Raw genomic sequence first — 20,844 nt, 5'->3', positions numbered from 1 at the left:
CTGGAAACATCCCTTTAGAAAAAATGGTTGTGGCTTTTGATGCAGGTTTTGCAAAAATCATATATAAAAAAATATAATGGGTTTTTGGGTTAATGGGTTTTTCAAGGCAGAATGCGCTTATACCAAATATTAAGGTATTTAGATTTCTCTTTTTCTTGGTTCTGCTATTGACTCATCATGCCTCAGCACAGCATCACATAGGCAGCTAGAAACAGAACCATCTCAGGCTGGGTTCACACCAGTACTTAAATTCAATTTGGAGATTCATTCCCCAAATGTGCTTGAAAAATGTGGAGAGAAAAGTCCTGCAGAAGGACGTTTCTCTCCTCATTTTTCGGGTGGAAACTGGGCAGACCCCATTATAGTCTATGGGGTCCACAGGTAACCACTTTGTAAATGGATTGGGTTTCCATTTTTTAGGACCCCAAGTGGACCTGGAGAATGGAAACTTGAGTGCAAGTGTGAACCTAGCATCAGCTTACGCTAGGTTCACACCTGCGTTCAGCTGTCCGTTCTGTGGTTTTCGCCTTCTGCATGCCAGAAGACGGAAACCACAGACCGGGTCCGGCTGTGAGCGGCGGTGAGCGTTTTATGCTCTCCACCGCGAAACCGTTTTTTTTAATCCGGACACAGAGTACTGCATGTCCGACTCTGTTTCCGGATTATAAAACCCGGTTTTGCGGCGGAGAGCATAAAACGCTCACTGCCAGACATCTTTCTCACCCATTCAAATGAATGGGGGAGAGAGACTCCTGCAGGTTTCGGTCTCCTGCTCTATTTTATGCAGGAAATGGAAACCTGAAGTACGGACACCTGGGCGCAGATGTGAATGAGCCCTTAGTAGGGGACAGTTTAATTATCCTTCTCTCTACATCTTAAATAATCAAATTAATCTATGAGATTATAAGTATACAATCGAAAAGGATAAATCTGTAATCTTCATTGCTATAACTGTGTGACAGGAGTTGTCTAATCTTTAGGAGCAGCTAGTGATAGGAGTTGATGCTTCCCTAACTTAAACACTTTAGTTATCCCCACACTCCAAAATGTCTGAACTATTCAAATATAAAAATATTTATTGCATACAGTGAACAGTGTATCATGAGCACTGTGAAAAGTATGTTCAGTCAAAGGGATGACAGTAGGTGCTGAACAATATGGTTTGGCTACCTAAGACTACCGATGCAAATCTAATTGAACTCTTTTGGGATCGTCCGGACAGACGTGTTTGAGATCTGCCGACCATGAGCCAAAATCAAGTTTGTGAGTTACTATACGAGAAATGGGCTGCAGTCCGAGCCAAAACTTAAACATGTTGACAAAGAGAATGCACCGTGTTCGTGTTCCTGTGTTCATTGCCAAGGGTGGATACTTTAATAAGAGAAACATGTAAGGAATTACGGTTCAATCCACCTATAAACGGTGTTCATGACTACAAAACATTTTTATTTGTCTAAACACAGTAAATCAATATTCATCACAAAGCAGCTTTTGTTGCCTCCTCTTCCATCTCTTTAACAATTTGGAAATCATGAGCAAAAGAAATCAGACAAAATGTATTAATGAAACAAATAATCCCCTTAAGTATGGTTATTTTTACCTTGAATGATATGATCTACAGGAAGCTCCTCTCCACTACCTAACGGAAGTGCAGGAGGGGATAGTGTTGGAGGTGTGGGGGTCTGTGTAATCACACGTACACATTCTTGTTGCTCCATTGGCACTTCTTCTGGACACAAGTTTTCTACATGGTAAACCTAGACAGGAGAAAGCATTAGCTAGAATGACAGGGGCCGCATTAATAGCGGAGGTCATGTACATGTGTCCTTGAGCGCCTTGTACTTAATCAAAACATTTCCTTTATTTTTTTTTCTCACAACTTAAACCCTGCCAATGTTAACTATAGAAAAGGACAAGAAAACACTAAAAAAAATTCAGTTAAGTATAAAAGAGCTTTCAGTAAACTGTGCAGATATAGGAATTAAAATAATGTTCAAGTTATTTTTTTAACCCCTCACGATGCTTAAAGGGGCTCTAACACTAGGAAAGTCATTTTTAACTAATCACATCCTTGCATAGGCTTTAGAAAGTCTATTCCACACCTATCTTTAGTATGTAGATTGCCTCAGTGGTTTCTGAATAAGTCCGTTTTTATTCATATGCTAATGATGCTAGGTTCACACCTGCGTTCGGGTCTCTGTTCTGTGGTTTCCGTCTTCTGCATGCAAGAAGACGGAAAGCACAGACCGGGTCCAGCCGTGAGCGGCGGTGAGCGTTTTATGCTCTCCGCCGCAAAACCGTTTATTTTAATCCGGTTTTGCGGTGGAGAGCATGAAACGCTCACTGCCGGACAGCTTTCTCACCCATTCAAATGAATGGGTGAGAAAGAGTCCTGCAGGTTTCCGTATCCTGCCTCTGTTTTGTGCAGGAAACGGAAGCCTGCAGAACGGAGACCGGGCGCAGATGTGAACGAGCCCTAAGCTTCCAGACTGCACAGGAAGTTCCCAGCACACTCTCCCTGATGTGTACGATTGTCCCCTGACCCTGGTCTATAGTCTCTCACTCTGCCAAATCAGTATCCCTGCGCTATGCTGAGGATGGCCCAATAGGCCGAAACAGCGCGGTCCATAGCTGGGAATCTGTACCTTTTGGGACAGAAATACTGATTTGCCAATTAAATCCACATTATGATTAAAAAGACTTTATAACTGAGCAGTTCATGATGTTAAGGATGCTGCCCTCTATAGGTGGCGTACAGAGTGCACTGTTCTCCTGATTACATCCTGGAGAATAGATTTGCATATTTTTTACCCAGAATCCCTAGCGGAGCAGGAATGACTTGTAAGTCTCCGTACTGCCTTTGTAGGGACACACTCTCCCTGAGGTGCACAATTGTTTTTGACGAAGTGAAGGTTGTATTTTGTTTTGTTCTTTTTTGTGCCTGAAGTCAAGGCTTATTTATTTTCCTGTTTTTTTTTTCTAAATAAATCAGCTTGCTTCACATTTTGTGCCCCTGTCTTGACTGTTTAGGTCCGCACTACTGCTTTTACCAAGCTAATGTCCCCACAGCTTTGCAGCATGTAATAGGTTTGTGTTTGATAGTTTGTAATTGATATCCATTGTATGTCTGTTTTTGAGTATTTTTCAGCCAGTTTAATAGTAGAAATTAAAACAGAAAAAATTAATCTATAGTCATACTATTGCTGACAAGCATTTGAAAAATTAGGAAGAAGTACACTCAGAGGCCAAAAGTCTCGGGAAGGCATATCCCAGTGCCGGATATGACGCTCAAACAGTGTGACGCGATGCGGCTTATGGTGCTAATGTCGCCAAGATATTTGAGCAGTCTCATGCAGACAGTCTCGTGAACATGGTAGCACATCGCAAGTTAAGTGACTTTGAACATGGGATGATAATTGGTGCAAGACGCATGGGGCATAGTATTTTGGAGATTACCCGGGAATTTGCATTTCCGAGGTCAACAGTGTCTCGGGTGGACCTGCAATATTGCAGGGACAACATTGGCAGCCATGTAAACCGGCGCACCAGTCAGACCACAAGTGTTTGATGAATGGATGTCATGTCACCTCCACAGAGTTGTTCGGGCTCTTGACGGTCTACTGTGGGTCAAATCACTGCTGATTTGAATGTGGGGTGCCAGGACTGTATGCCGAGAACTGTACCACATAGGCTTCAACAGTCAACATCTGACCCATATCCTTTTGCTGACGCCACAACACAGAACTAAAAGACTGGCAAGGGCCCGTGACCGTCGTCATTGGACCATGGAACAGTGGCAGCATGTGGTATGGTCTGATGAATCACGGTTCCAGTTGTACAGTGCTGATGGGCGTGCGAGAGTGTGGCGTATGCTCCATGAAGCCATGGATCCTGCATGCCAACAGGGACGTGTCCAGATGGGAGGTGGCTCCATCATGGTCTGGGCCGTGTTCACATGGTCACAAATGGGCCCTATTGTCCGGGGGCAGGGATCAATGGCCGGTGCTTGATACGTGCAATTTATGGCAGACCATCTGCACCCCTTTCTGGTGTTGGAGTTCCCTGATGGGGATGCTGTGTACCAATAGGACAATGCAACATGTCATCACTCATTGGTGGCACAGGACTCGCTTAATGAACACACCAGTGACCTCACGACCCTCGATTGGCCTGCCCACTCGCCCTACTTCAACCCCATAGAACATTTATGGGATGCTGTGGATTCCAGTTTCCGCTCCATGGACACAGCGCCAACTACACAGGACCAATTGTGGGCTGCAGTGCAGACTGCATGAATTAATATGCCTCCAGAACTCTTCCAAAACCTCATGGAGTCCATGCCTCATCATCTTGCTGCAGTTATCAGGGCTCATGGAGGGGCTACCCATGACTTTTGGCCATTCAATGTAGAAGTATGACAGCAGGATCTGACTACGCAAAGTCTGTTTTAAGTCTGTAACCATGGAGACATAAGGATATGCACCCAAAGATACTTTTAAGTCACGTTCTTTTTTTTTTTTTTTTACCTAGGGCATTGGTGCAATAAAATTGGTTGCAAAGATGGACATTCGAATATTTCAAGATATGGATATTAACAGCTTACCACTGGTGACTCCACTTGTGCTGAGGGTATATGTAGGTTTACTGCCACGGTTTGAGGTGGTGGAAGTGTCTGGAAAGGCAGCTGTACAAGTGCTTCTGCAGCAGGAAGTTCTTCTTCTGTTAGTAATGCATTTTGCACCAGAACCTGGCCTGGTGTTAGAATTTCTGGCTGTACTGATATGGTGTGCATGGACGGTAGAGGCAATGGCTGCATCTGGGAAGGTGGAGATGCAGGTAAATTTGGTGAAGAAGCCATTTGTGGTGGAAAGGATTGGAGTGATGATTGCACTTGGTCTATATGAGGCAATAAGTGTTGGGCAGTAGATGCTATGGTCTGTTGATGTGAGGATCTAGTATGGGTTTCTGGTGACACTGTAGATGAAGGATGTGTTGGAATAACCACCTGTGATGATGGATGCAAGGTGCTTTGCAGCTGTGTATTTTCTCTGGAGGAAAGTGGTGACTGCACAAGCAAAGGTGACTGAGAATGTATAAGGGTTTGTGGGTGAATAATTATAGTTGGAGACTGACATGGGGACTGTGCTGGTGAAGGTGACACAACTACAGACTGCTGAGCAGAGTGTGTGAAAGTTGGAGATGGAGGAGGAGGAGTGGGGGCTGGGGTACTGTGGTGTGAATGAGCGCTGCTGGGAAGAGACAGGAACGCCGGGCTATGAATTGGCACACACTGTTGTGCAGATGGAGATTCCAAGGCTGGGTTATGTAAAGTAATGGTTTGAATCTGATGTCGATGCTGTATCTGCTGCTGCTGCTGTAGTATCATTGGATGATGTGGCAACTTGGGTGGATCTGGATGGAGTTGGATTGTTGGGTGTTTAACCAATGAATGGGGGTGAACTGGTGAATATGATACTGCAAAAAACAAAACAAAAAGTACACTAAGCAATCTGATGAACATTATTGAACAGTAATATTACATCACATCTTTAGAAATAATTTAAAGGGGTCATCTGATTAATTTGGGATGGACACGGGGCAAAACAAATTGACCTCTCCACAAATAGCACTACAGAAGCTTAGGGCTCATTCACATCTGCGCCCGGTCTCTGTTCATACAGGTTTCCGTTTCCAGCACAAAACTGAGCAGGAGACGGAAACCTGCAGGACTCTTTCATACTCATTCATTTGAATGGGTTTGAAAGATGTCCGGCCATGAGCGCCGGTGAGCGTTTTATGCTCTCCGCCGCGAAACCATTTTTTTAAAATCGGACACAGAGTCGGACATGCAATACTCTGTGTCCGGTTTTAAAAATATGGTTTCGCGGCGGAGAGCATAAAACGCTCACTGGCGCACATGGCCAGAACCGGTCTGACAGCTTTCCGTCTTCTACACGCAGAAGACGGAAAGCTGAGAACAGACTCCGGGCGCTAGTGTGAACCTAGCGTAAGCAGTCATGTGCAGTTTGTGAATAGGTCACCTGATAGGGAAAACTGTAAGAAGAAGCACAGGGCTTTCAACACTGAAAACAAAAAACCGAGGAGAGGTGGGTACATTTTTTTAAATTATTTTATTGCCCCCAGGTTCAGAGCAATTTGTTTGAAAAAAAAAGCCTCTTTAATTAAAAAAATCTAACCCCTTCCCCATCCCACACCGCAGACCATTCTCTGTAAAACATATTTTACAGGGACATTATGGATCCACAATAATGAGTTCATATGACAACGTATGTTATATCAAATCCCTTCTAATTTTTGTTTCCAATCTCTATCTGCTCCGACACCTTCAATAAAAGTTCCTGCACTTTGGTGCTTTGTGTCTCTTTACATATTCCACATACAAAACTAAAAGCTGGAAAGCATACTTGAGAAAAATGGTGACTTTTCTTTTGGGCATTATAATATGGTGTAGGTAGAGCCAAAGTGATAATTTGGTAATGATGAACCCACAGAGAAAAGTGAAAGACCAAAAACTAGATAATCTCTTTCATCTGACTACTGATCAGTCAACTTATTGTGTATCAAGTTCTTTTAATGGAAAACATCTACACTATTAAAAGGGTTGTCCATTAAATTTTTTTTTATGGTCTATCCTCAGGATAAGCCATAAATATCTCATGGGTTCAGGGTCGACAGCTTCAGCCATGGATCAGCTGTTGCAGGCTGCACCTTGTCTTTGTACTATACAGTGTATGGAGCCAGAATTAGATAGCTACACTGTATAGTGTCTGGGTGGCATTACTGCAGGCAATGGAAGTCATCTGTTTCTGGCTCCTTACACTGTATAGTAGGGGTCTGCACAGACAACCTCTTTAATGTAAAACCTTCTAGAAGGTTTGGGACATAGAGCATGAGCGCTATAAAGCAAGGTGTAGGGACCCCAGCTTCACCAGGCGCAATGCACAGAGGGCAGAACCAAACTCCAGTGAGCAGACCACATGTAACTTAATTTTTTCCTGATTCTGGTAAAGGGCAGTAGTAAAAGTTTGTGACCCTAACCTCATGTGTATAACAGCACACTCATAGTTTTGTAGTCCCAAATCACCTGACATTTTTCCTTTAAAATTATTTTTCCAATGAATAACAGGACAAAAACTTATAACACTGAAACATGCCTGGTGCAAGCAGCTGATGTAAACTTGCTGTACGTGTTACGGCAGTAGTGCAGCGGGATTCTGATCCAGGACTTTCTCCTTTACGACTTGCCTCATAGGAGTCCGTGTGTATGGTTTTGGAACTTGTCACAGTTGTCTTGTGACACATAGCAAGGGGCTGCTCATGGTTACTTATTTTTGGAGGACTGTTTTGAGGGCATGAGATTTCCAATATTGGTGGGCTCCGCAGTGTTAAATTCTGAACCTAAATAAAATCATGAGGTAAATATACTTATCAGACAATCTTTTGTCAAAGAAAGCAATTAATAAATATAAATGCAAAACAAAAACATGTTGATATAAGTATTTTTTTTTAATCTAGGTTTTCTATAGACAATACAGGTCCACTAAGCATTTTATACGTCTTTTTAAAATGAAAGGGGTATCCCATCTTCTTATGTTATGGTAAACTACTAGGTATCTCCACTGTTCTGGGTTGCAGGGAACATCAACACAGCCCATTCAAAAAAGTGGGACCCTGCTGTACTTCCTTCTATAAAGTGGCCAGGAGCATTGCTGTGCAGGAATTCACTGCGGAAGAACAGCTCGGGAAGCTTCAATCTGAAGATCATGGGGGTCCTGGCAGTAAGACCCTCATCATTGCTAAGTGCTGGCATATTTTCTTGATTAGGGGGGCCAAACAAAAAAGGACTCCCACTGATAGGCCATAACTTACTATGCATAGATAAATAGGGAAAGGGGGAAACAATACCCCACTCATAGCACTTGTGATTGCCAAAATCCAAAACGTTGCTTGTGATGGAATCAACTGATGCACAGAAACACAGCTCCCTCAGCTTGAAGCAAAATGTAGACCATGGATAATATTCAGCAATTTGTGTAAAAAAAAATATACAAATTTTATTATAAATAGTTACATAAAAGATAAAATACTTGAAGCAGGGAAGATGTTAACAGCCAAAAACAAAAAACAGAGACACAAGAAATACAAGGTGCACAAGGACCTATACTGTATAGGACAATTAAATAGTTACCAAGGATAAAGGACTCAATCCAAATCCACAAATGAATACATCAAATAATTGGTAATTACCATACATCTAGGTCACAAAGTATATATACACGTATACAATGGTATATTGTCTGAGCCAGGACCACCTAGTATAAAGAAAGTAGAGGTGTACACACAAGGCCAACAACACAATATAAATAGTGACACACACTTGTTGGATACTACAAACACACTAAGAAGTAAATGGCTATGAGAAGTACACCAGTATCAAAACGCCCACAGCGCACACTACATAGAATTATATAACTTAGTATGAGTACACTATCAACATGGAGGCCAAGTGATGAGAACAGCAAACTAGATAAGAATACCTGTGGTCATGGCTCAAGACAGCACGGTCCAAGGTACCAAACAAGAATGGTCTCAAGAATACCTCAACGCGTTTCGCCAAAAAGGCTTCCTCAGAAGGTAAGTGTGGTGGAATAAAGTGGCCCTCGAGATTTGCAGAAGAATATCATTCCTAGAGAGTTACGTATACAATTATTTCCTACCCTTGACTCTGATGATACAGCTTTTGTCAGTAAATGGGAGGAAACGTTATCTAAATGCTCTCAAACATTAAACTCTTGATTGGGGCTGACCATAGAACATTGGAGAGGTTAGAGAAAGAAACTGAAACCTGTAAAGATAAAATACAGCAAACGCTGAGAGGTGAAGTTATACCTCCTGAGGAAGCCTTCATTTGTGGATTTGGATTGAGTCCTTTATCCTTGTTCACCATTTCATTGTTATATACGGTATAGGTCCTTGTGTACCTTATGTCTCTGTTTGTTTTTGGCTGTTAACATCTGCCCTACTGCAAGTATTTTATCTTTTATGTAACTATTTATAATAAAATTAGTATATTTTTCTACACAAATTGTTGTGTTAATTTTTCTTGGTTTTCTGGTGTAGATTATGTTGTATGGTCTTGCTGTGTTATTTATATGAGGGATTTTAAGGAATTAGTAGAGTACTGTATTGAGTAATGTAAGGGCTAGTTCACACGGGGGCAAGAAGGCAGATTTTGACAGCGGATTTGGCCTCAAAATCCGCCTCCATACAATGGTGGTCTATGGAGACCACTAGCTTTCTGCCGCTAGCAGAAAAAAGAAGCGAGCTGCCCTTTCGTCAGGCGAATTCTGCAGCTCACTGAGACGCAGCTTCTACCTGGCGGCAGCAAACTCCAGAGTTGGCCCATTCATTTGAGCCGACTCCAGAGGGGAAAGCCACGACCGCAATGGTTGTGGCAGGCGGGTTTTGACAGGCGGTGCCAAAATCCGCCCCAATGCCCCCCCCCCTCCGTGTGAACGAGCCCTAAGAATGTATGTTGCTGCCATGGGGACACTTTATTGGGGAAATAAGTTCCGGGAAGATAGCATTTTACAGTGCAGTAGGACACTTACCTGGTGGAGGCACACATGGACACAAAAGGTACAACAATTAATATTGTGAGTGGCAGAAATGGAAAGCGACAACTTTGTGTGACACAACAGGGGCATTATTATTGTTAAGGATTCCTGAGCAGCACATATTTCAATTCTGGTGATCGGACCCTCTGTGGTGTGCCAGAATTATTAAGAAGTCGAAGCCTATTAATAATTCTAGTGCATCCACTGTCAGCGTTCTCAATACTAATGTTGCAGTCTTAATAAAATCATATTGTGTTTTGGGATGGACTCATCGTGTTGATTTTTAGGGGTATTTAAATAAATGTTATGTTTTAGGAATTTGTGCATCAGTGCCTTTTGATTGATTCTTAATAAAATCCCCCCAATGTCACTAGGTTCTACTTACTATAGAAAAAAGTGTTCTCCATGCATCAGCCAAACTTACATTTGTCCATGAAACTGATCATAAATTGTGATTCATCACAACACAATTTCAATTGTCCAATGTGCCCTAGCACCACGACAGTTTACACAAGCAATTCATATGATTTTTGACTTGTTTGCTTCACTTTAGCAGTTTTTTGTTCTGAAGTTGCTTCTGTGGCCATTTGGGAGCAGGGGAGTTGGGTAGTGGATGACACTGGAGTACAGACCAGACAATCTGTAGGTATTCTGTACTTCAAATAGCGATACTATTTAGGATATTTTATTGAGGATGCATTACAATCACTTACCTGAGTAGCAGATGACTGACTGGAGGTTGAAGATGCAGAGGATGAAATCATTGGAATGTCAGACTGCACCGCTGCAACAGTGGCGGCCGGAGTGAAAATCAGCTATTCACAGACAACATAGAGAATGTCACAATTTATGTACCTGGTTACAATTATGTTTTTGTAAAATTGTACATTTATGTGATTTGTTAAAGACACTAATAAAATATGTTCATTAACCAGATTTATCATTTAATATGTACTTCTAAAGATGTTGATGTACTTGACTTCCACAAGCAATTAAAATGTGATAAGAGAGATGGCAGCTGGCAGTAACTGTGTGTCCCTTGTCATGGTCCTACTCCAGCCTTCCTCGTTCTTCTCTTCTTCAATTTTCTGTTGTGACCACCCTTTGCCTTTGTCCTGGTTCAGGATAAATCTAGAGTCCGTCAGACGCCTCTCTGATGGTACCCGCGTGATGGATAAGTATCTTCCTGCATATCTCATCATTAAGGGCACCATTAATCCTGATCAAATGCCAATATCCATTTGCTGCAATGCAGCCCCAAACTGTCCTGTAACCTCCACTGTGCATCACTATTGCCCACAAATACTCACTATTTATTATACCGTTCTACAGCCCTTCTGTTATAGCCAAATATTTCTAATTCTGACAGATCAGTCCAGAACAGCTGCTGCCATTTTCTGCACCCTAGATCCTATGTTTCCGTGCATAATTAAGTCACTTGTCCTTGTTTCCACATCAAATGGCTTTTTGGCCACAATTCTTCTATAAGGACCACTTCTGGCCAGACTTCTCCAAACAGTAGAAGGGTGTACCTGAGTCCCACTGGTTTCTGCCAGGTCTGAGCTGATGGCACTGTTGAACATCTTCCAATTTGAAAAGGGAAGGAAGCGAGATGTTTCTTTCATCTGCTGTATAAGTTTCCGTGGCCAGCTGCTGTCTATGGTCCTCAACATTGCTACTTTAGCTCAGTCTTGCCATGGTGTATGACCTACAGCATGAAACTGTCTTCTGCAGAGTGTGGCTGTTCCTCACACACATTCTGTTTCCGTTAATATCTGTGTTTCAGCCTATATATCAAAATGATAATCATTATTACCTGTTTGGTAGAATTATACAATTATACACCCAACTGTAATTCTACAAATCCCTGACTCTGTGCTCCATAGAACAACTGATGTTGTTAAGAAGGCAAAGGGTGGTCACAGCAAATATTGAGTTCGATTTCTCTCCAATATTTTTCTTCACATTGCATGTTGAGGGTCAAAAAATAAACCATTAACACTTTACTGCCAGCATCTTTTCCAAACATGCTTAAAACTTTTGCACATCACTGTATATGTCATATACAACAGACAGTCAATCACTCACAGGACCGCCCCCATGACTAGATGAATGTTTTTAAACACAGAAAGATATAACTAATTGAAGGGTTAAATTTTGCTCCAGCTCTGTAACATGCTACACTGTATTTTCATGATGACAGGACCCCTTTTAGTTCTAGATATTGTGATTACACAAGGATGGTTGGAAATGTTGAACATCTGCTCTGGTTTAAGGAAATCTAGCTTCAAGTTTGGGGCAACCATTTAACGTCCTTTACAAAATGAGACAAATGCAAGGTATAACATCTTTCTCCGCGCCATCCTCCAATCAAATGCTATGGTGTAGGAGGCGTGTCCATTTGTGATCCTTTGCTCCTGTTGTTGTAGCACAGCTGGGGATTCCAGCCAATGCTATGATCTCCTCTGGTCACTAAGGAGTTAACGCTAGTAGCCCTATGATTGACACTTTGTCTTGCCAATGAAGCTTGGAGCAGGTTCTTGTTACCCTTGATATTGTTTTCCAGCCCTCTGTGGTTGCTTGCTATTAGCTTTTCTGAGCATGCTGGCTATTATCTGTTTACTGATATTATATTTCTGACCTTAGATTTTCCCTTCAACTATTCTCCTGGTTCTGATTCTGTACTTCTCTGCTCGATTGGTTTTGACCCCTGGATCTCCTGATTCTCCGTATCTGTCTGTTTGTCTTGAGTGCGTTTTGTGTTCCACTTGTCACCCAGTTGTCCTTTACCTCCTAAGTTAGTTGAGGCAAGTAGGTAGGCATTGGAGCTGGGTCTAGCATTAGAACTCACTGTCTCTGTCGATCCCTCTCCTAGGTTCCTGTGGCAGTTACTGGGGGAATTGGTTAACTGGCAATTCCCTAACACAAGATCCTCCAGCCTGGGCAGAAGACCAGCACAGGGTATAAGATATTGCAATTTGGTACCATGTCACAAAGCATCAGGGATCTAATTCATTCATGAAAACAGACTTAAATTGGTAAAGGCGGGTTCACAACTGCGCCCGGTCTCCGCTTTGCAGGTTTCCGTCTTCTGCCCGAGAAAGTGGACAGGAGACGGAAAACGGCAGTCAGTTTTCAAACCCATTCACTTGAATGGGTTTGAAAAGTGTCCACCCGTGAGCGTCTTCTGCCTCTCCGCGGTGAAACCGTTTTTTTGAAGCAGACACAAAATAGGACATGCAGGACTTTGTGTCCAGTTAAATAAAACAAAAAAACTAACGGTTTCGCCTCGCAGACCAGAAGACGCTCACGGGCGGACACCAACTGCCTGTCCAGTTTCTCAGGCAGAAGACAGAAACCCACAAAGCGGAGACCGGGTGCAGGTGTGAAACCGCCCTTACACGAATGCAGTCAGAGGTGTATTTGATGCAGTATTTTGAGCCGAAGATGGAAATGGATTAGTCAGAGAAAATAGAACTAGTCAGCTATGGGTCTGATACGTGTAATTGGTTTACATGAACTGTGTTTTTAATGGATAAATAATTAATGGTTTTAAATGGATTACCCATTCCTGCCAAAAATTAGATAATGCTGGGAAATGTGAAAAATGGTTTTATCGATAAATTTAACTCACTTTGTACAAGTTACTGGCAGGCTGGGTACAGGTTACCACTGAGGCCAGTGATTCTCTACCGCGGTCACCTGAATATAAACAAACATTGAAACATCACCATTTGCCGGACTGAAAATGGTGGAGACTGGGTTGTCAGCGCTGGAAGAACTGTAAAAGATGAGTTAGCTTTACTTTTTTTATTCAGGCAATTTTCCCAGCATTATTTAACGTCCAGTGCAGTGCTGGGTGAACCAAGGAAGGGAACTGTCACGGAGCAAAGGTATACGTCTTCCTCCGGATGGTCTTTTGAATCAACACGGACGCAAGAGGTCGGGAGACAACAGCAATTTATTGTAATCCACAAAGTTAGTAGCCGGCGGCGGTCACATCAACCGTAATAACAATAAGTCCACAGAAGTCACAATCCAATGATAGCTTTGGCTCCTTGGTCCTGTAACTAAATCCTGGCTCTCTGCAGAGCTGTGCACAGGCCGGCTAACACATACTAACTGCTAGCTACAACTATATACTAAGACTGTTACACCTATATCTGTGGGTGGGAAGGGCTGAGTCACAGATCCTTCCCCCCTCACCTATACCAAGGAGAGCAGACTCCCTGTCTACTATGGACAATGCACCATCCAACATCTTCTTGGAGACACTGATCAGATTATCTCCACCCATTGTCCTCACTGGTCCTCACTAGTTAGAGGTATTTGCATACAATGTGCTAACACACTAGACCCTAATCAGCCAACTACACATTGATGTATATAACAGGTTAGAGAATACATTCCACATGAAATATATATTACACATTGCCTATAGTATAGACTCTAACCATCCCGTGACAACCCCTCCCCCTCTCAAAACATGTGCATGACACAATTGGCCTACACAGGTAAATTGGGGAATGCACATCAGTCTCTATAGCTCATATGTCCTCCTGCCGGGATAACCCATCCGCGTTCTGGTGTTGGTTCCCTCGGCGGTACTGAATGGTAAAGTTGTAGGGTTGAAGGGCTGGCATCTGGCAGAAAATCCGGTGGATCCATGTTGGTGTCTCTCTGAGCTTGGCTTCGGGTCACCGCTCCCACAAAGTGGCACTGTAGATTTCCAACATCGTTGCCTAACAGAACATCGGCCGGCAGCCCGCTCATCACACCAATTGTGCATCGTTTTGGTCCATAACCATAGTCGAGTTCCACGGTAGCTTTAGGAATACGTTTCCGAGTACCTCCTGCCAACTCGATAGAAAGGCCAGGGCCCTCCTCTAGGGCCTCAGGTCGAACCACTCGGGGGTCCGCTACCGTTAGGAAAGCTCCCGAGTCCCGGAATCCAACAACTGTTCGGCCATCCAGTAGGACCTCCTGCAAGTGCTTCCGCTGAAGGTTTGCGGATGTGTGGCGGAAGGCTGAATCCCATAGACCCCTGGAGGTGGAACAGATGGGTCATTCATGGAGTCATCTGGAAATGGGGCCAAACTTTCTGTCCTAGGGGTGGTTCCCAGGTAGTGAATAGGCCGGGATGCCACGGTGGCCCGTGCCCCCATGTTAACAGGGCAACTAACTTGCAAATGTCCAGGCCGCCCGCACCCAAAACATCTGCGCTCTAGCATTCTTCCAGTAGGTCGTTGTCTAGGGACAGGGTTGTTCATAGCTGGAGGCCGATGGGCTGGGGCAGGGGTAGAGGGGGAATTGTAATCCTGAGGCCGGGCACGAAAGGTGGGTGGCTGGATGAAGGGTGTCTGGCGGACTGTGGTAGTTTTCCGCTCCTCTGCAAACAACCTCTTCCACTGCGGCTTGATGGTCAGGCCTTCATCTGCAAGGGAAGCAGCTTTCTCAACTGTGGCTGGGTTCCGTTCCAGCACCCACTCACGGATCTCAGCGGGGCACTGGGAAAAGAACTGTTCCTTAAGTATGACTTGGAGGATCTTATCGACTGTGACAGCCTCCTCTCCTTCTAGCCAGCGCTTGCATGCTTGCTTCAACTTGTGGGCGAACATGTGGAAGGAGCTTCCCCCATTGTAAGACAAAGAGCGGAACTGAACTCGGTAGGTCTCTGGAGTGACTGCATAATACTTCTGCACCGCTCTTTTAATGGCCTCATAGTCCCGCTGATCACTAGGGTCCATGGCTCTGAGAGCTTCCGCAGCCCCATCTCGTAGGTGCCCCACCAGATACCGGACCCAATCCTTCTCTGGGACTTCCATCAGGTGGCACTGGTTTTCGAAGTCCTGAAAATATCCATCAACATCCCCAGCCGCTTCATCAAAGGTCTTGAAGTGTTTATGGGAGACATATGGTGGTTCTCTCACTGTTGGGCTAGGGGTCGACGTTTGATTATAATTCCGCGTAGTTATCTCAGCCATTTGCATTTCATGCGCCATTCTTTCCTTTTCATGCGCCATTCTCTGTTCCTCCTTCTCCGTTTCCTGAGCCCTCTGTAATGCTCTACTCCTTTGCTCTGCAGTTGCTCCTAGCCCCAGCACTGCCAATTCCTCCTCATACAAAACAACCCATTTGCTCTTTTGGGTCTGTACCTGCCACTCCCGTATCTCTACTGTCTCCTGGGGGCAGCCCTCCTCATGGTCGCTTTGCAGGGTCATCTCCTCCAGTGCCTCGATCAGTTGATCTTTCGTTCTTCCCTGGTAACTCAGGTTTAGTTCCCGGGCCCTTACTTGTAGACTTGCCATAGTCCAGTTCCTGTATTCTGAGGTTGTGGCTCCATTAATCGCTGAGCTGCTGTAGTCCATCTCGCTGTCCGCTGTTGATCCCACCGCTGCCAACCAGTTGTCACGGAGAAAAGGTATACGTCTTCCTCCGGATGGTCTTTTGAATCAACACGGACGCAAGAGGTCGGGAAACAACAGCAATTTATTGTAATCCACAAAGTTAGTAGCCGGTGGCGGTCACATCAACCGTAATAACAATAAGTCCACAGAAGTCACAATCCAATGATAGCTTTGGCTCCTTGGTCCTGTAACTAAATCCTGGCTCTCTGCAGAGCTGTGCACAGGCCGGCTAACACATACTAACTGCTAGCTACAACTATATACTAAGACTGTTACACCTATATCTGTGGGTGGGAAGGGCTGAGTCACAGATCCTTCCCCCCTCACCTATACCAAGGAGAGCAGACTCCCTGTCTACTATGGACAATGCACCATCCAACATCTTCTTGGAGACACTGATCAGATTATCTCCACCCATTGTCCTCACTGGTCCTCACTAGTTAGAGGTATTTGCATACAATGTGCTAACACACTAGACCCTAATCAGCCAACTACACACTGATGTATATAACAGGTTAGAGAATACATTCCACATGAAATATATATTACACATTGCCTATAGTATAGACTCTAACCATCCCGTGACAGGAACATAGTGGCTATGAAAAGGGAGTACTATATACAAAAGCTTTACCCCAACTACATGGTGAGAAGACTTATAAGAGATTAGATTGTAGTCCAACATTTTCCACCCAACAGATCTGCTTCTTATATTGGGTTTTGTGAAAGCACTTAGTAGAGAAATTATTTTCAGAGAAACCTTAAAAACCAAATAGGCATTTTTTTATTTTTTTTTTAAATGAAGATCCATAAGACCTTAGTTGACCCAATATAGAGACTGATCATAGTGGGCTATGGCTCTATTACAGATTGGATTGGTATCTGTTTGACACTACTGTATACCTTGCTATAGTAAACTCTTACTAGTTTAAGTGGGCAGAGTTAGTGGTGTGGTCAGTCTGTAGAGTTCACCATATAGGTGGGCTAGCAGGCATTAGGATGTTTGTGCAGCAAGTAGGAATGAATCTTGTGCAAATTTCCTGTGTGTTGATTTTGTTTTGTCCCATTATTTTTTTTTCATTTTGGTGAGTATTGGTACACCCAAATCACATGCACCAATTTTTATTTTGGGGATGGAGCAATCTATTTATAATTTTAGAAAACATTTTCTTTGCTTCATATAGTACTAGACAAGATTCAATAACAACGTGTGGTCAGGGACCAAGTTGAAATTCCAAGGTAAGTTTATTAATTATGTCAACAATTTGAATATGGAATTTGCTGTCAATTTGGGGATTAAGGGTTTATTTTTATGCAAAAACTTGACTCTTCAGGAAGTTTGTCGCCATGAATTACAGGAAATCCACATCAACAAATGCCCAGATTCATTATTGAAGCTATCACATCCCTTTTATATTAAAGCCTACCGCCTATTGTTTCTTTTAGAAGGTGTAGAAACTTGACAAATGAGTTGTTTAGGAAACGTTTTTGAATCCAGAATAACTGGTTGCGTTATTTCAATCCAGCAGACAATCATAAGTGTGGTCATTGCTCACTTTGTGGTAGTATGTGGACCAATAAATATGTACATGTTAATGTGATTCAACATACTGTCTATCAGTGTATTACTTTTTATGTTAGATTTTGTTATTTATGTCATTTTTGGTACCTGTTATTTTTACTAAATAGGTGAAATGACTAGAAGAATATTTAAACGTTTTTATGGGCATGTATATTCATTGAATACTATAAGGGGTGCATTAGATTGATTAGTTGTGGGAAAACTAAATAAAAGAATGATCCCTTAAGGCCGAGACTTCACTTCACAAAAACGCAGCGGAAACACTGCGGCAAAAAAACACAGCGACCAAGTGGATGGGATTAGCCGTAGAAAAAAATCTGCAGGGCAAAAGCTTCCTTTTCCAAAACAATCGTAGCATGTCAGTTATACTTATGCAAACGCTGGCATTTTCCGTATAGGTATAATAGGAGCAGAAAGTCTAGACTTTCCATGAAAAATGCTATGGAAAAAATGCAATGCATTTCCGTCACAGTCTTTTCGGCTCACTGTGTGGGGCCTTAGCCTAACTCTTACTTGGCCCTGCAACAAATTTTTAATGGCATTGACAGACACACAGATTTGCTATGGTGTGAGGCAGACTGGATTAAAGAGGCTGTACAGGATTAGAAAATATGGCTGCTTTCTACTTCTTCTTAGGAAGTGACTTTACATCAATTGCTGATATGTAAATGGTACAGTTCAGTCCCATAAAAATGAACGGAACTGAGTTGGAGCATGGTCATGTGACCAACGGATGAGAGGTGACTTCCTGAGGAAAAGAAATAAGACGGTTTTTAACCACAGGAATATGTGTATTCTTAAAGACAGAAATAATTTCTTCACTGCATTGCCATGATATTGCAATATGTCCGATTTTAGTTTTTTTTTATACATGTATATAAAATTTGGTTTTTAATAAAGCATGGTTGGTGAGGGGCGAGCTGCCCTAATTGTTCTGCTTTATTGACTACTTGTAAGTACTTACCTTGGAAGCAAGTAAGGCACTGTGTTAACTCCAATCGCTATGTCAAGATTGACTGAATGAGAGTCACAAAGTGGTGACAAGTATTTTAAATCTATTTCTACATATTCCAATGCATTATGGCCTATTAGTGATACAATGACATGGCATAATAGGTAATACAGTACTCATATCAAACTAATGTGTTAGACCCCAAATGCCATAGGTATCCAATCAGTACCTTGTGATCACAGTGCGCAAATAGGGCACAGGGCAAATGTACAGGGCACAAATAGAGTGACATAAAAGGGAGGAGGGGGCTCCAGTTATAAAAAGAACTTTCCATAAGTGAATAGTATAGGTGACTATAAGAAACATTGTAATATATCTTATTAAAAATATCTTTTTCCTTCAGCACTTATTAAAGGGTTATTCCCATAACTCTTTTTCTGCAGCCTGCAGGGCTCTGTGCTCTGTTCACTTCCTGGATTTCTCGGCACATTGGTGGGCGGGTTTTCACTTGCTCTGCTATCTGCTATGTTTGCAGTCAGTAATGAGGCATTGGTTGTAAATGCATTACCACAGTATAAAGCTGATGTGGAAACTGATGTAGCAGAGTTGGATTTGAGTCAGCTTGCATTACATGCAGATGTAACGGACTCCTTATCTCAACCCTGATCAGCCATATTCAATTAAATCGGCAGATAAGTGGAAAAGCTGAAGATAGACTGCACAGTAATCCCGGAGCTCTCACCTTCCCCCTCCCCTATCTGAGGAGCTCCGTTGCTTGTCAGCCCCTCCCTCCCCCCTGATAGCAGACAGCTAGGTCACTTAGGAAATGAGCAGATAAGCCCAGTGGCCATAGAAACCCAGTGTCAACAATGAAGTGAATACATTAAGATAGTGGACAAACAAAGCAGTTTTGATAAAGCAATGTATTTAGGAAAAGTATTAAATCCACATAAACTAGCAGTATAGATAGGATGCTTTTCATGGGACAACCCCTTTAAGCTGTTCTGCTCCTTTTCGTCAGTCTCACTGCTTGTTTTCATTACATTTGTCTCTATATTCAGCCTCACACAGAGTTCTATAGAGAAGGGAGGGATGGAGGGGAAGGATTCTCCTGCCAGCTGGTTAATTATAATTATTACTACCTCATTCAGTGCACTCGTAGCCTCTTATGTACAAATATAGGAGTGTTAAAGTAGCATAAAGTAGTATAAAGTAGCAGAGTGTAGGAGCAAGAATTATTTGAATGTATTCTTATCCCCCTTCCCTTCTTCACAGGATAATATGTAGAAATTAACTCTGCCTGAAAAGTGGTGAAAAAACCCTATTTCTTTAATAAGATATATTATGAATATGCCTTACAAACAACTAGAGACACAGAATATAAAAATTACATAACTTTATTAATAAATATCACATAAGACAGTACATCAACAAACAAGGGAGACACACATAGGGAAAAAGACAAATTTCCCCATAGAGTAGCGGAAGAATACCAAGAACCCTCCCACCAGTCAAAGGCTGAGTCAAACCCCAAACATGATATATAAAAGTGCAAGAACAATAATCACAAAAAGAGGAATATAATCCCCAATTAGATACTTAATATTACACACCAATCATAGGCCAGGGGACTAAAATACACATGTCCTCACAAGAAAAGAGGCACCCCAAATAGGGTCACTTTAGTACATACCCGTAGGTGTAGACATATTCTCTGTAGGTACCAATATATGAATGGAGAAAATAACACAGGGGACTCAGTCAGAGACTGGTAGGACCATGGGAAACGCCTGATGCGCGTTTCGCCTTCACTCGGCTTCGTCAGGAGCCTCCTGACGAAGCCGAGTGAAGGCGAAACGCGCGTCAGGCGTTTCCCATGGTCCTACCAGTCTCTGACTGAGTCCCCTGTGTTATTTTCTCCATTCATATATTGGTACCTACAGAGAATATGTCTACACCTACGGGTATGTACTAAAGTGACCCTATTTGGGGTGCCTCTTTTCTTGTGAGGACATGTGTATTTTAGTCCCCTGGCCTATGATTGGTGTGTAATATTAAGTATCTAATTGGGGATTATATTCCTCTTTTTGTGATTATTGTTCTTGCACTTTTATATATCATGTTTGGGGTTTGACTCAGCCTTTGACTGGTGGGAGGGTTCTTGGTATTCTTCCGCTACTCTATGGGGAAATTTATCTTTTTCCCTATGTGTGTCTCCCTTGTTTGTTGATGTACTGTCTTATGTGATATTTATTAATAAAGTTA

The 20,844-nt window shown here is 42.7% G+C and overlaps 1 protein-coding gene across 6 annotated transcripts in view; it reads right to left on the bottom strand.

Moving 5' to 3' along the window:
- Window positions 1-20,844, bottom strand: part of PHC3 (polyhomeotic homolog 3) — a 77,440-nt gene that overhangs the window by 15,656 nt on the left and 40,940 nt on the right. For all 6 annotated transcript variants that reach the window (XR_012715337.1, XM_075268698.1, XM_075268701.1 and 3 more), the window contains 4 exons: window positions 10,352-10,453; window positions 7,176-7,419; window positions 4,604-5,475; window positions 1,601-1,757 (listed from right to left, as the gene is read on the bottom strand). Coding sequence is in view for 5 of the 6 variants with exons in the window: in XM_075268698.1 (XP_075124799.1) it covers window positions 1,601-1,757; window positions 4,604-5,475; window positions 7,176-7,419; window positions 10,352-10,453 (1,375 nt within the window). In the remaining variant the exon portion in view is untranslated. The remainder of the gene's footprint in view (window positions 1-1,600; window positions 1,758-4,603; window positions 5,476-7,175; window positions 7,420-10,351; window positions 10,454-20,844) is intronic.

Source organism: Leptodactylus fuscus, chromosome 3, assembly GCF_031893055.1.
Source record: "Leptodactylus fuscus isolate aLepFus1 chromosome 3, aLepFus1.hap2, whole genome shotgun sequence".
In the NCBI taxonomy this organism is placed as follows: Eukaryota; Metazoa; Chordata; class Amphibia; order Anura; family Leptodactylidae; genus Leptodactylus; species Leptodactylus fuscus.
The sequence above is the reverse complement of the archived record's forward strand: the minus strand, read 5'-3'. Positions and strand labels throughout refer to the sequence as shown.